The 15,596-nt window shown below is 41.2% G+C and overlaps 3 protein-coding genes and 1 long non-coding RNA gene across 5 annotated transcripts; 3 read left to right on the forward strand and 1 right to left on the reverse strand.

Moving 5' to 3' along the window:
* The first annotated feature begins 621 nt into the window (after positions 1-621).
* Positions 622-1,937, forward strand: LOC117229668 (uncharacterized). Its single transcript, XM_033486293.2, has 2 exons — positions 622-702; positions 930-1,937. The coding sequence occupies exons 1-2, from the start codon at positions 679-681 to the stop codon at positions 1,665-1,667; spliced, it is 762 nt and encodes a 253-aa protein (XP_033342184.2). The 5' UTR covers positions 622-678; the 3' UTR covers positions 1,668-1,937.
* A 6,782-nt stretch (positions 1,938-8,719) lies between these two features.
* LOC143259137 (uncharacterized) lies at positions 8,720-12,559 on the forward strand. The gene is made up of 2 exons (XR_013032934.1): positions 8,720-8,987; positions 12,319-12,559. It is a non-coding gene; the product is annotated as an uncharacterized LOC143259137 (long non-coding RNA).
* Positions 9,570-12,809, reverse strand: LOC117229666 (uncharacterized). Of its 2 annotated transcripts, XM_033486290.2 has the most exons (4): positions 12,555-12,809; positions 12,272-12,445; positions 12,085-12,217; positions 9,570-11,989 (listed from the first exon to the last, which is right to left on the reverse strand). In XM_033486290.2, exons 1-4 carry the CDS (start codon positions 12,588-12,590, stop codon positions 10,239-10,241), a joined length of 2,094 nt encoding a protein of 697 aa, XP_033342181.2. In that variant the 5' UTR covers positions 12,591-12,809; the 3' UTR covers positions 9,570-10,238. The 2 variants fall into 2 exon arrangements, with proteins under 2 accessions (XP_033342181.2, XP_033342182.2); XM_033486291.2 differs by lacking the exon at positions 12,555-12,809 and having other exon boundaries at positions 12,085-12,204; positions 12,272-12,409.
* A 1,222-nt stretch (positions 12,810-14,031) lies between these two features.
* Positions 14,032-15,569, forward strand: LOC117229495 (mitochondrial import inner membrane translocase subunit Tim29). Its single transcript, XM_033486005.2, has 3 exons — positions 14,032-14,638; positions 14,720-14,821; positions 14,931-15,569. The coding sequence occupies exons 1-3, from the start codon at positions 14,500-14,502 to the stop codon at positions 15,329-15,331; spliced, it is 642 nt and encodes a 213-aa protein (XP_033341896.2). The 5' UTR covers positions 14,032-14,499; the 3' UTR covers positions 15,332-15,569.
* Positions 15,570-15,596: the final 27 nt, after the last annotated feature.

Consider the following 15,596-nt stretch of genomic DNA (forward strand, 5'->3'; position numbering starts at 1 on the left):
GAGAGCTAAAACGTAGCTAAACGCGGAAACGAAGACAAAACAGGCTTGGCGATTAACTTGTTAACGCGACGACTGCCGAGCCTATTTTGAAGAAATCTGTTCTAGACGCTAACATTTAAGAAAACATAAACAGACAATAATAAGTAAAAAATAATAAATAAATCCTTTCCTCGCATCACAGTAGCCAGCTACCACGAGATAACTCGTGATCAATAGTGAACATATTAAAACTACGGACGAGATTTCGAAAATTCCGCGAAGAACATGCCGTCGTTGAAAACGAGAGAACAGAAACGTCCTCGGATTATTCTGTGAAGTACGAACGAGCTTTTGAAAATTTCGCGAGAAACATGCCGTTCGTTGAGAGCGAAAGAACAGAAACGACTCGAAAGATTGCGAGGCTCGTTCGCGTAGCCGGCTCGGCTCCGAAAGCTCTAGCACCGGCATTAAGGAAGAAATTGAACGGAACGCGAAACTACTTGCTAAATGTTGACTGACAAAAGCCGACGTAGGAAAGCGTCGTCCACGGCGTCGTTCTCTTCCTTTCCTCCTCTCGACTTCCTACTCCGCAACAATTTCATCGGCACGCTCGAGTTGCCCGCCCGGACCGGCCGTTGCGTCCCCTATAAAAGCGGGGGGTAGACCATCGAGGAATCAGTGTGCTCACTGTCGACCAACATGAACAGCACAGAGAAGCTGAAAGTGAGTAGCCGCGGTCGGACCAGCCACCTGAACTCTCCCGTCTCTCGGTAGTCGAGCAACGCGAGCCGGGCCGGGCTGACTGAAAATTCGCACGCCTGATACGTTTCGGGGGGGACCGGGAGGAAGCTCGACTCGCGATTACCTACCTACGAAATTCCCACCGATCTCGTCGACAGGCGACGACACAAGTAAACGGTTCTAACGCTTCTAAAATTACTGTTTTCTAGATCCTGTTCGTCTGCGGCCTGGTTCTGTCCGTCGCGGCAGAGGAGGCGAAAAAGACCGCGGAGGAGTTGAAGCCTAGCGACAACACGAAAGCTAAGCGAGGTTTGGAGCTGAGTCTCGGGGGCCACGGATTCGGAGGCGGTTTCGGAGGCGGTTTAGGAGGAGGTCACGGAGGCGGTTTAGGAGGAGGTCACGGAGGCGGTTTTGGCGGCGGCTTGGGCGGTGGCTTCGGAGGCGGCGGCTTCGGAGGCGGCGGCGGAGGCGGCGGAGGCGAGAGCATATCAGCGGAGCACATCAGTGCAGTCACGGTCACGAAGACCGTCCACGTACCGGAGCCGTACCCTGTCGAGGTCGAGAAACACGTGCCCTACCCCGTCAAAGTCCCGGTCAAAGTGCCGATCGACAAACCATACCCCGTCCACGTGCCACAGCCTTACCCGGTCACCGTTGAGAAGCACGTACCCTATCCGGTCGAGAAGCCAGTACCTTACCCGGTGAAGGTCCCTGTCAAGGTTCCGGTAAAGGTGCCTTACCCGGTCAAGGTACCTATCAAGGTGCCGGTCACGGTGTCGAAGCCGGTGCCCTATCCCGTTAAAGTGCCCGTGGTCGTGAAGGAGGCGGTGCCCGTTTTGTTGCAAGAACACGGCCACGGAGGCTTCGGCGGCGGCGGCGGCGGATTCGGAGGCGGATTCGATGGCGGATTGGGCGGACATGACTTCGGCGGTTTCGGTCACCATTGAGGCAAAGGCCAGCTAGCCCAATACCCCGACGAGGTTGGAAGTCTTTGACCTTCTCGACGACTCGTCCCGACGACACACGCCGATATCGCGTGGCCGGTTCACCTCGGTTCTCGTCGAGAAACGTCGAGAACTAATCCAGCTCGCGACGAGCGTCGTCGCCTAGAATGCACCGACATTGTATTCAACGTGATCCCAACCTCGAATTGTATTATATTATGTCTTTTCCTCCTCTTTTTTACAAATAAATAAAGCGATATTTTTTATACATAACGTGGAACGATTGTGTAACTGCGGCACACGAGACCGGCCGACGAAAGGAAAAACCGTGTTAACGGTTACGTGATCGCGGGGAATCGCCGCGGCACTTTCACCGATTAATGTTACGTTAGCCGATATACACCTGCTCTACCCTCTACCGTGTGCGAGGTGTCACGGTGAAAGAGACGCGTATCGTTTGGAACGATCGTTAAAGCGAACGGTACCACGCACGGATTACGGTTCTAGAAAGGAAAAACGAAAGAAGGAAACCGCTCTCAGGCTCGCGTTAATCGACGCGTTTCGAGAGCTATCGCGTGTGCATCGCGAGCTATTTCGACACCGGCCAATATCCGTGAAATTCGCACGGGGGATCTAGAGCCTGCTGTGTCGAAATTCGGTGATTTTCGTTCGACGAACAGGCTCGATGCGTGCTGGGAAAACGCTCGCTTCAAGAGAGCGGGATTTCAACCGTTCGATATACATACACACAGCGACGCGTATTAAAAATTGCAGCTTCACGTAACCGCGGAGCGAGCGCTCTTTTTTTTCCACGTAGCCTGATTTCGCGGCGCGCTTATCCGACGTCAGATAGAAACTGAAAGTGACTCTGGGACGGATAAACGGATTTGAAAATCTAGGAAAGTGGATTCCCGGCGGACGTCGCGTCGCGTCGCGTCGTCGCAAGCTGCAACACTCGAGTCGCTACGTGCTCGTGCACCTCGCGCAAATTATAGCAGCTTATCGTGGCCAGGTGAGTGCGGCCCGCTTTGCTTGTTTCAGCGGATTCAGCTCGGAACGAGAGGAGAACTCGCTTACGTCGATTTCGAACCACTGAGGAATATCCTGCCACGGGTATCCGGTCTATCGACCTTGTCCAACGATCAAGGGAAAGCGCATCGATGCGTTAGAATCGCGTTTCACGTTGTCGCCGATCGATTCTAGAATTGCATCGGCCATCGGTTGTGTTCACCTTCGCGAATCTCAGGCTAGATCGCATAAGATATTACAGTGGCCTGGACACGGATATAGGTAGCAGCGAACAGGATCGCAGTATTCGAGCGGTCAACTGCTTCGTTAACGAAGAGAAAAGAATTCTTGCGGATAGATGGTAAAATGTGATAGATTTAAGTTATTCGGTTATCGAAGATATTTATTATTTGTTATAATAAACGAATATATTGAAGGATATCAGTTCATCGGGCGAAGCAATTAACGAATGCACTCTGCGGAACCACTTTATTCTTAATAATATATTATAAAGAAAAAAAGCATTTTCTGCCTGTATTCTCTGTATCTGTCCCATATGATTTGAAAATTCTGCTCTTTCTCTTCCAAACGCAGCTTAAATCTGTTTCAAACTTTCAAGAAGCTGCGCCATGTCAAATTGAAGGAATCGCTGTTCTTCATATAATCGAGATGGCAACGTTATAAATTAACATAAAAATCGCTGCAAGGTTTTCTCGTTTGAAGAATTACTGTTTTCACAGTTTTGACGTGAATCAGTGAAAAGTGCTTTCTCCGGTCTTTGCTGCGTTAAATTATTCAATTAAACCGAGGCTTGTTCAACGCGAAACAATGGTAGCATTTAACGAAATTAAAAAATTCAATCCGTGTTTGAAAGAGAGAGAGAGAAAGAGTAGAAATTTAAGATTGTAGTAAAATACGATGCTAAAAAAAGAAACATACTTATGACAACATAAAGTCGATCGAAAGATTGAATTCAGAAAAATATAACGATGTTTGTGCTCCTTAAATCCTGTTTGAAATGTTGCATTGCGAATCGGGCGCGACATTTCGATTAAAAGGTCAATAAAGTGAAACTAGTCTCTGAATCTTTAAAAAGATAAAAAAAACGTGAGCAAACCCTGTCGAATGGAGCGTAGATTAGAGTTGACCGCTCGGACCGCTATGTTTACATCCACCCCCCTTTGTACCAAGCCCGTGTCAACATGTTGCGATACCTTCTATCTTATCAAGTAATTTAATTATACGCGTACATTTGTACATATCAGCAGTATGAGTATCAGCACCGTTACCAGATTGTTTCTTTCAGTGTTTCTTTTCGTATTTGAGGAAAAACCCGCAACACGAATTGCTCGAACAGCAGTACAGAAAAACGCAATCCCCTCTATACGACCCGAGCCCGGTAATGAGTGTAAGTACTCTGCGGCGTAGTTTCCGAAACAAACGTGGCGGGAGTCGGATTTTTTTCTACAGTGTGATTCGTCACAGACGAACAAACTCTGAAAGTGTTGCACCGTAGCATTGGGAAAGTCGTACACACGTGTCACGTTTTGCCATTTGACGATAAGCGTGCGAAGGCAACAAAGTGCCGCGTAGACACCGCGAATAAGAAACTATTGACCGGAAAAATTGGATTTTTCATGGGGAAACAGCGTACGGCGGAGGACGGTGATTTCGCGTAGACCTTTTTAAAGGGGTAGTTTGTAAACTACGACGCGGCGAGGGCTCGCCGGCATTTAATGGTTGCCAAGTCGTTAAGAAATAACCATTAGCCAGGTTTATCTCTTAGAGACCAGGCGAGTTTTAAAGGCGTGCTAACCGATACTTTCGTGCGGGGCACCGGGACTCGCGGACGGTCGGTTAGCAAATCCCGTTATTTAACATGCGGCAAGCCAGGTAATCATATTTAATGGTCTAGGAAGTTCGCGTAAGAGGGAGGGAGAGAGAGAGAGAGAGATTTCTTCGATTAGTCGCGACCCGCGTGTAGATGCCGTTCGGGTGTAAAAGCGAACGATGCAAATACAATGTTCTCCTCGCGCGTTACGGTCAAGTATGTTGATTGCATGCCGGGAGTTACGTTTCCGTCAATTGTGACGTAAACGTTTCTTTGCCGCGAACGCATTATTTTGCCGGTCTGCTGCTTCGCGCTCGTACTTTTAATTCCGAGACGTCCACGAGCCAGGGGGACAAAATATCGTCGTCGTTGAAACATGGCCAAAGGTTGCTCGTAAATAACTCTTAGAAAGCTATAATCGTTTGTGGCTAACGCTTCCGACAATATCCGACACCTTATACAATCTCCCGATCTCGGGAAATTTCGATCGCTCTCAACGACGTCCAGGTACGAAATTTCGTTTTCCACATTGTTTCTAGAAACACACCGTATGCAACCGGCTCCTGTCCGTCGAGACGTGGAATTCGAGAAACTTCCGTATAATACGGCGTTTCCCGTGCAAGAAACACAAAATGCGAGCGGCGAACTTCACAAAAGTGCATTGGCCCGTATCGCGAAGTTTATGAAGATCCCTCATCAAAATGTAAGCAACCGAGACTAACATACTACATCGGGGAAGCGAAGCACAGAAACAGAGAGCCCAAGGTTTTTTCCCTACAAAAGGGTTCCTTCCGTTGTCTGTAAAGAAGAAGACATCGCCGTGCATTGTTCGACGTTAACACGTTCCGTGCCACGTGTACCATCGATGGTACACGCTTGCATGTTTACTTAGTGAACTGAACAAATTGTTTACAAGAAATTTAGAACCGAAGAATCAATTTCCACCGCAAGAATGGGCGTTGATAAGTTTTTGTTACGTTGTTATGTGTACGAGAATTAATAATTGCACGTAATACATCAAGTTTTAGTAAAATATCAAAGTGTGAAGATTCGAGTAAAAAAAGCTCGGCACGGAACGTGTTAACGCGTGATCGAACTTACCATCCGCTAATTGGTAAGGCATAACATTCTGCAGCAATGACTGCAACAGTAAGTTGACTTCGATTGCGCGACATGGAAACGAATATTCACCGTGAGGATAATAAACACGGTACGCGGAATAAACGCGCGCTATACCTTGTCCGAACACGCGGTCAAGTATTTCATGATTGTGCTCCGAATTTTCGCGAGAAATGCGCGAACGCGCGCGCAGAGAACGGTTAGAGAAGAAACGATTGCAAGAGATAAGTGCCGTGTCGTGCGGGTGCATACAACGTGCTGCAACCGGGATTCCGCGGTTAAAGATCGGTAATGAGACTAAGGGGAAGACAATCGATCCGATGGGAGAGGTCCGCGTGTTCTACACGCTTCCTCGTTCTGCGGAAATTGCTGCGAGCCGTTTCGGAGAAATCGGACGCTGCTGCGATACGGCGCGGGACGCGTCTGGCGTTGTTGCGCAACGCAATCTGGATCGGTGTGTTTTTCGTTTTACAATTTAAAGAATCGTGACTTGGCGCTTGCATCAATCTCCATTGTGCCTTCCGTCGAGTGTCTCGCGGTGTACGAATAAGGAGGTCCTTTCACGTTCGCGTCGCGTCCTTTTTCTTCTTCTCCCCTCCCCCCCCCCCCTCCCTTCTTCCGTCGATGTACACGCGTACGTGGAAATCCGTCGGCGTTACGTCAGGAGCTTCCCACTGTACACGCGCGCCGATTGCGCCGGCGAACGTTATCGCGAAATCTCGATGCGTTATTATTTCCGCTAACCGCATACACGATTCCCGCGCGGCGATCAGCTCGCGTCTTCTTCGCATCGCGTGCCGCGCGGCGATTAAGCAATTTACGCGCGCCCGGGGTATTTCATTAATACCGACGCAACATTGTCGAGCGAGCCGCGCACACGCAGCAATTACCATTTCAGCGTATTTGTTTTTCGTCCGGCTTTTCTTTCTCACGCGACAACCCTTCATTCATACGGAGAGCCACTCGTTCGGCGGCGAGCGGTTTTCCTTCGACACGAAATCGCGTAACAAATTACACGTTGATGAATGTCCAACCAGTTATTGCGGTAACGGGCGATCGTTCGTTGAGCCGCGAGATCCTGCTAGAGAAATCTCGATAAAAAATAATAAGAGCGAGCCTGCACGCCTATTGGAAAGTGATGACCGAAAGCGACTGTGTTTCAACACGGAGAGGGGCCACTTGTTTCCAGCGAAACAGCGCGAAAGAGCGCAACCATCGCCGCGATCGTTATCGCTAAACGGTACATCGCACGCAGTGATATAGAGTGGTGCAGGAATGCGAGTACGCGCTAGAAAACTGGAACTTACTGCACGCATGACGAACCGTTGCACAGTTTTTGCTAGCCGACGGACCATTTTTTTTTTTTGTTCCACCTTGGCCCGATATGACGAAACGATTTTATCGTCTATTCGCACTCTTCGTTTGCGAGCAAGCTACCTTTCACTAAGCACGTGAACATCGTGTAAACAAAACTTTGGCAAATCGAATAGAGCGTGATTCGCGAGATACGTCTCGAGGATTCTACGCGGTGTATTGCTCGGATGCGGAACACGACGAATCGTCGCGAACTCACAGAAGGATCACGGATCTCTCCCCGTCTCTGTTCTTTCTTTTTTGTTCGAGGATCCGCAAATTTCGCGAGGGCTGCGCGACGACGACGACGGGCGACACGTCGCGGCAACGTGAAAGGAGTATAGAATCCTTCATTCCACACGATCCGTCACGTTCGTCGATAGACGAGCTTGTTTGCTCGAGAAATGATTGTCAACGTTACGTTAATATTGGTACAGTCAACAGCCATGCGCTTCCGGTTTGCGTTTTACTTGTAAATTCGAAGCTTGCCGCTGCAGCGCGAAGCCAGCGGGTGTGTAATTACGGAATGCCAACCAAGAATTTGATGCAGACTAACCGAAAAGTAGATCACGATTACGTGAACCAGGCTTCCGACTACGGGTACATTTCGATTTCCGAGACAACCGTTCGATTTCGAAGTGCGATGGTTTTCCGATTTCTTTTGTTCCAAACGACTAAGAAACTTCGTTGCCACGATCTTTCGTCCACGCTTTAACAAGTTCCATAATTCTTCAGATAAATAAAAAGGTAAAACTTTCTGTAAGCGGTCGAATACTTTCACGGTAAGACGTTGCTGCCATTTTAGTTCTACTCATATGATACAAGGAAGGAGATTACTTCCTTTATTTAGCACCTAGCCGACTATAACCGACACTGCAATAAAAAAAGAACAAAGTGAAGAAGTCGATTTTTTGAATTTCTAAACGAAACTACCGCTTCGATTAGCGTCTCACGCCAGGAGTATTGAACCCATCAAGGTAACTAATTCCGGTTGAACTCATAAAAGTGCTGCATGCTTAATGAAGCAAATGTATTCTATCTGTGGGACACTACGATAAGTCTCGTGAATCATCAGGAAATGCACTTCCAGACGTACAAGTTAATTCGAGTAGACACTTCGACCGTGGAACGACGCTGGCGTTAACGATCTTATCGGCACAGCAGTGGCGGAGTTGAAACCAAGAAAGGGAAGCAAATTTTCTAGACGGAAGATAAGCGTCGGAGAAATGTACGATCCCGTTCGTTTACATATTACGACGATTCGAGAGAAAAATTTCTACGATGAAAGGCACAGCCGAGACGACATTAATATTAATATTTATCGTCGTATTAACCGGTCAATCGTGTCGCGGAACCGAAGACAGTAACTTTCCTCGGAAGTGGATCATCTAGAAATTCCTGGTATTGCACAACCCCGGCAGGATTATTTATTTAAATTCCGCTCGTGCCTCATCAACAATCTGTCTCACATGATGCAGAACATTATCGACCTTTCTACTCCCTCTTCGGGAGTTACCGGTCTGCCTCTCCCTTTTTGTGTTTCTTATTTGCATCGTCGCGGAGAAACTTTCCAGTTTCCACGGCACCGGAACCACCCATTGCGATCGAAAGTTCCCTGTGTGCCAAAACCGTCGCAGGCTTTTGAAAAATCTTTCCGACGCGGCGATGTCGTAACGCCCTGTCGCGGCATTCAGACATGCAGCGATTGAGTCAACGACACTGCGTTCAGCAACGGTCGCTGCATATCATGCATCGTCATGCAACATCGTCCGCGGCACTACAATAAATGCGAGTCGCATGTCGCATTGCACGCGTGTTGGCTCGACGTTACTACATACGCGCGGCTACTTCCGTGAAGCTGTTGTTTGGATTAGAATCAACGTTCTGTTTATAGAATGGGAAACAATGTCGCTGAACAATCTCTAGGAAGCGACCATCCGAGAATTTTGTCTTCGTTCGTTCTGTTGCACAGAATGCTGCATCAGAATCATTATGCAATGATATCCAACGGAGTACGTATGTATAGCGGACTCGGTGCAACCGATTCTAGAAAGTGTTCGCATGCGAAAATTTTCACATAATGGAAGAAATAAAATTAACACGATTGATTTATGAACAACATCGTACTCCTCCTAGATTAAAACTGTTTCGTTTTAACTAAATCGTGGAGATCGAAGATATTGATCCCAGGTTGCTAAGAAACTGCTTGAAGTTTTCTGTAGCTGTATTATTTTCGGTAAATTTTTCTTTGCCTAACTTACGATTATCGTGAAAACCACTTTAAAATTTGGATTTCTTTTTAATTTCAAATTTGTCTTCTATTTTTTTTTTTTTTTTTTTTTTAACTAGAATGTATCATACATAGTAATGAAGACTTTTGAATATCAAACTTAAGCATGTGTACGACAGTAAAATTTAGATAAGCGAGACTATTACAAAGTTACTATGGACAACAATTTAAACAGTTTTTTATAAGTTTGTTAGGGCATACCCTATTGAACTTAGCATAAATTCATGTAAAAGCCATTAAAAGAATAAAATCGGAAGAAAATTGTCGTTGTGGGGAACAAATAAGTTCGTATGTACACAGTAAATATGTATAGTTCATTTTATAAAAAGATAGACTTTTCCATTTTTCTTTAATACGCATGCTTTAAAAGGACTACATAATTACATATCAATAGAGAAATTGTCACTGTAAGATGGAATTAAAGGTACTCACTATATTGGATTATGATGGTATTAAAATTAATTAACTTAATAAAGCGCATTTTAAATTCCATTCGCTAACCGTATTAGTAACGAAAATAGAATTTTATTCCAGTTTCTTTCCTTATATTTATCTACAAAAATATGAAATTGAATTCAACTATTGCTAATCGTAGATTGCATATATTTTACAGTATCTTTCCATTAATACGACTTTCATACTAATAAGTACAAAGCACGGTAATAAATCAAATTCGCAAGTTTGAAATTAAAACGAATTTATACATCAACGCCATAAATTTAAATTCACTTTAGATTCAATCATTATTTCTTTACATGATGCAATATTAAAATTTAATCAAAGGCTATAATACAAGCCTATAAATGAGAGAAAATTATTACACAAGGTGTATCATAAGATGCGAAATTTACTCTAGAAGTGGACAGGTGACACTGTGCATAGTAACGAGTTGTACTGATTATAATTAATTATCCATACATAGATTTAAATATTATACAGTTAACATAATTAAATTTACAATTTACAAGTCATGTTAACCAGGACTGGTATGTATAACTGCACTAACGACCCGTTTTTTTTTTTCAATCGAATTTACTTCTTGATTAGCTTTTTGTTCAGTAGAATAAATGCCTGATGTTTGTTCTGCTTCGATTGGTGTTTTCATATCAGTACAATTGCCAATAGGCGTGGCATTATCATTTACTGTATTAGAATCGCTACTACTACTATTACTACCAAAGCTATTAAGACTCACAGTGGCAGCTTGCTTTAAAGCTAGATACTCATCCACAGAACCCAGTGGATGGTTCTCTGAAACTTTTTTATCTACAGTTTCTATCACTGGGGATGTGGAAGGAGAATTTGGAGATCCAGAAAGTTTAGACAGCCTTTGTCGTTCCCTCAACCGTTTTCGTATTTCTGACTGTATCTTCGAGTCTTTAATTACATTTTGAACATCATCCGTTTGATAGTATCGACTAGCCCATGTTTCAGTCCCATTTGACTTTTGTGCAGAGGACGTTTCTACTTCAGACTTAGTTTGTTCAACTGTCTGCAGTTTCTTTTTATTTTTGTCGGTCTCACTATTCTCTATGTCATCAATGTCACAGTAATTATCTAAGTCAATTATTTCATCCAAATCACTGGATATTTCTTCATTCAAGTTTGCTTTGTTTAATGCATCTAAATGCTCTGTTGAAGTTTCTTTTTTTGGCACTAACTTGTCCTGAACCTTTGAATTATTACTATCTCTGATTTCATTTTCATTTAATTTAACATTTTCATTTAATTTCACATTTTCATTTAATTTAACATTTTCATTTAATTTAACATTTTCATTTAATTTCACATTTTCATTTAATTTAACATTTTCATTACCTGACTCATCATTCTTTGTGCTCTTTTTATGTTGACTTTCGCTATGCGATTTTATTTTATGTATGGTTGACTTAGAACTTGTAGTCTTTTGTTGTTCTTTAGCATGCGATCTTCTCTTTACTTTCTTTCGCTTTATACCAACTTTCGCATCACTATCGGTTAAATTATCGCTATGCAAGCGTTTAGAAGCTTCATTCTTATGTGTTTCAGATGTACCATCAATAACTTTATTATCTTTTGAATTATTTGACTCATTTGTACTTTGTGCAGTATTTGTTTCTTTGTTTTTGAAATTAACATTTTCTTCAGTTTCCATAATACGTTCGTTTTGCAATTTTTTATTTATACGTACTCCACTATGATTCTCTCCATCACTTTCACTAGATAATAACTCAATAGTGGTAGTGGGTTGGACAACTAATACTACATCTTCATCTTCAATATTACTGCTTTGCTGAGCACCAATAAGTCTTTCCAATTGCCTCCTGCAACTTTCTTTTTCTCTCTGTTCATCTTGTTCACTTTTATTTCTAGCATTAGGAACAGTATTTCCTTCGATAGACTGTGCAGCATTTGGTACAATATCTTCCTCTTTCCTTATTAAAGCTCGTATTGCCCTAGCTCGCATTTCTAATTCTAATAAATCTAATAGACTATCACCTTCTTTTTCCTTACGTTTATCCACTTCTTCCTCCTTTTTTATTTGAACGTTTTTAGGAATATTGTCAGGAGTTTTCTTATTACTACATCTATTGTCACCTTTCTTCTGTGATAAAAGTTTCCCTTTTTGTTTAACTCGTTCTTTATTCACTTTCCCCTTAAGGACCTGAGAACCTTCTTCCTTTTTAACTAAATCCTCGTCAGTAAACCATTCCTCAGTGTCTGAGATAATTTCTAAAGAAGGTCCTATTACCAGAAAAATAATGATATAAAATACCTAAATCTCCGAATCCATAATTCTAATCGTAATGATTGATATTCATCTGAAAGTATCATTGTACCTGAATCATCAGATTCAGTTGTATCTGAAGAATCTGTCATAGTTTTTCCATTTAAAATGCACAATATACGAGATTTTGACATACCGCTTAATTCATTTCCACACCACTCTTCCAATTGACCTAAATCCATTTTCTACGAAGAATTACACATATTTAAATGAGAAATTTTTGCAAACAACAACCTTACCTTTAATATTTGTGGTAACATCATTTGTATTTTTTCTGCTTTCACAGATTTAAAAAGTTGGCGAGCTAATTCTCGACGATCCGATAAATATTCTTTAATTGATTTCAAATCTTGCATATCAACTTCCTCATCAGATGACAGAGAGGAAGATGAACCGGACGAACTAACATCATCCTGAAATTTTAATTAAACTTAATATATTCATCTGAAGTATTTGACAAAAACGTTGAACATGTATGCAAGTATCAAGATAAGAACAATAATAATGTAAAATAGTAATAACCTTAACACTTTGTGCACTCCTCTTTAATTTTGACATGTTTCCTTTTTGGAATAGTATACACAAAATTCACGCAAACTTTATGTTAGTTTTTAAAACCATTCTCCAAATGACAGAAGCAATATACAACTGAACTGAACCAAATTAAACAAACTTCAAGTGGTCACATACGAAGTACAAGCTGTTTACGTCAGACTATTTACGTCAAAAATGTTCCAGGAACGAGTTCTTGAATTGAGAGAACGCAGCGAATTGCTGTGTTCTAATTGGTTGACGATTCGCAACTGAACAGTGCTGCCCTCATAGTCAATAACAAAGATAGGAAATAGCAAGTAAGCAAGACAGCACGGCATCAGCACACACATGCGAAACGAGTCACACCAACACCAATCTAGTTTGTTTCATTTTACCGTGCTGACGGTCTCACTTTTTTCGTGCATCCATATACAGGGTGTCCCAAAATTATGGTATTTCCGAGAAACGAAGGATTCCTGAGATCATTTGAAACAACTTTTTCCTTAGCGGAAACGTGATCCGCGGCCTTGTTTACGAGTTATTAATGAAAAACAGTAACCAATAAGAAGCGAGGGCGCGAAGTTCGAGAGCCCGCAGCACGAGGCTTTGACAGAAAGTTCGTGCCGTTTCTACCTAAGGTGACTCCGACCGCATCCCTTCCTCGGTAAGGCCATTGACCTGGGATCTACAGAACATTGTGCGAGGTGAGTGCATCGACATCGTGAATTGTGATCTTGAATTTCCAAGCAGCAAATGCATCCTCATCGAAATGGGTAAGTTTACTATTAATCATATTCTTCACAATTCTTAAATAAACATGTCCCTCGTGTTTTTTGACGCGATTTATTATTGAATTAGTTTTACGAATCGTTCGTTTAATTCTGTTTGGATACGGAATTATTGAAACAAAAATATCTTTTGCGTAAGCTAGACTTACTGATTATTATGTGAGATTTTCTTATTGTTAATCTTCACTGTAATCGGCTCAATTAATAATTAAAACGGCTGTCACGGTTAAACTACTTACTATTTCGGCTCCGAAAAATTAGTAAATATTCTTCAGACGTTCCAAAGTAAAGGTTAACTGCGTTTTTCTTAAAAATATCACTATTACGTAGTAAAAAAAATCCGGAAAGTTCACGCTCCGTGACTTGTTCAATACTTCGAACGCGGTTCGAGTTCGTCCTGATCTTCTGTCAAAGCCTCGTGCTGCGGGCTCTCGAACTTCGCGCCCTCGCTTCTTATTGGTTACTGTTTTTCATTAATAACTCGTAAACAAGGCTGCGGATCGTGTTTCCGCTAAGGAAAAAGTTGCTTCAAATGACCTCAGGAACCCCTCATTTCTCGGAAATACGATGATTTTGGGACACCCTGAATGCGTTCTGAATTGGGGAAAGAAAAAGCTCTTGAATTGAGAGACGACTCTACACTCGTTTTCGTTTATGTTTGACTAGTTACTTTTACACTGTTGCAGTGGCGCGAATATTGTGTATATTCAAAGTTATGATATAAAGTTCATGTTATAAAAAATTCAGACACGTGAATTCCTCACGTCATCAAGATAAAATAATATTCTTAACATAGTATTTACTATTTTAAGAAAACAATTTGCATAATATTATTTAACTTCCTCAAACATGAAATAATATACATACAAATAAATTTGTTTCCTTTGATAAGATTTATTAGTTTATTTATTATTAGTTTATTTATTGATCAGCTTTACGAAGTTTTATTTAAAATGACCAATTTTTATGTTTAAATTATGGAAAATATGAGAATATCACGAGTTCAGTGACTAAAGTTAACCTATATGGTTCTTAACAACACATTTAACCTATGTACTTTCTTGCGAACGTGTTTCGAATAGAACAAAATACATAGTGTGACTGAATTTATGTTTCCGAGATTTTTAATGTCATAATTGACCAACATGAGTTACAAGCAGCTTGTTCAGTTACAAAACTACAAATTCATTTCAAAATTGAAAAATTCAGTTAATGACATTTCTCAGAAAGTACAAAACTTTGAAACACCGGAAAGACTAAAAGGAACATTTCTTGAGCGATGGGGTAAGTGAATCGTAGATAACTTATAAAAACGAAATAAAATGATATAACAAATGCCTAATTTTATCAAAATATATCTTTTAGGAAGATATTGGAAAGATGTTTACATTGACTACAAGGATGTAGCAGAAAACGTTGTTAAAGAATGCAAAGTAAAACCAATAAAGGCTACAACATATACAACTCGTATGTATCATTTATAATTGATGAACTATAATTAGTTCTTTTATTATACATAGTCAAGTATAAAAAATTAGAAATTCTGTTATTGTTAATTAATTGCGTGTTCCATTAGTTACAGCACTCTGTGTGTGTTTAAATAAATACAATCCAGATGAATCTTCCTTTCAAGAACAATTATTACAAAATACTATGAAATTAATGCAAGTTGGAGAACCCATACGAAATCCAGTATCTGAAAATCATGTCAAGTGGCTAGGACAATGTTATAATGAAGGAATCATACGACGATTAAATTTAGGTATTTTTTCAATAATGTGGGTAGACAACTATGATGAAGCATGTTCTTTATATAAAACAGTGTGTTCTTATTTACAACCTCGGTATATAACGTTTCATCAAAGAATAGTCGATATAGGAATCTTAGGTAAATGGTGGATCTTAGAGGATAGAATGAAAGATTATGATATAAATGAACTAGAATTTAGCAATGTAAAATATGAACAAAATATCTAATTTAATGTAAATATAGACTGTAGAAACTTGGTTTCTAAAAAAAAATTTTTTCCTTGGTTTGGAAAAAATTTTTCATGTACAAATACAAAAAACTGTAATTTTTCTTGAAATTAAATGACTAGCAACTTTGTAGAGGAAGAATATTATGTTAATATCATGAAACTTATTTCATATAATACGATTTAATAACATTTTGTTTATTATAAATTTATTTCGTGAAATATATGATTTTATTATATATTCTTTTATTTTGTAAACCATGAAA

Source organism: Megalopta genalis, chromosome 3 (genome assembly GCF_051020955.1).
Source record: "Megalopta genalis isolate 19385.01 chromosome 3, iyMegGena1_principal, whole genome shotgun sequence".
Taxonomy (NCBI): domain Eukaryota; kingdom Metazoa; phylum Arthropoda; class Insecta; order Hymenoptera; family Halictidae; genus Megalopta; species Megalopta genalis.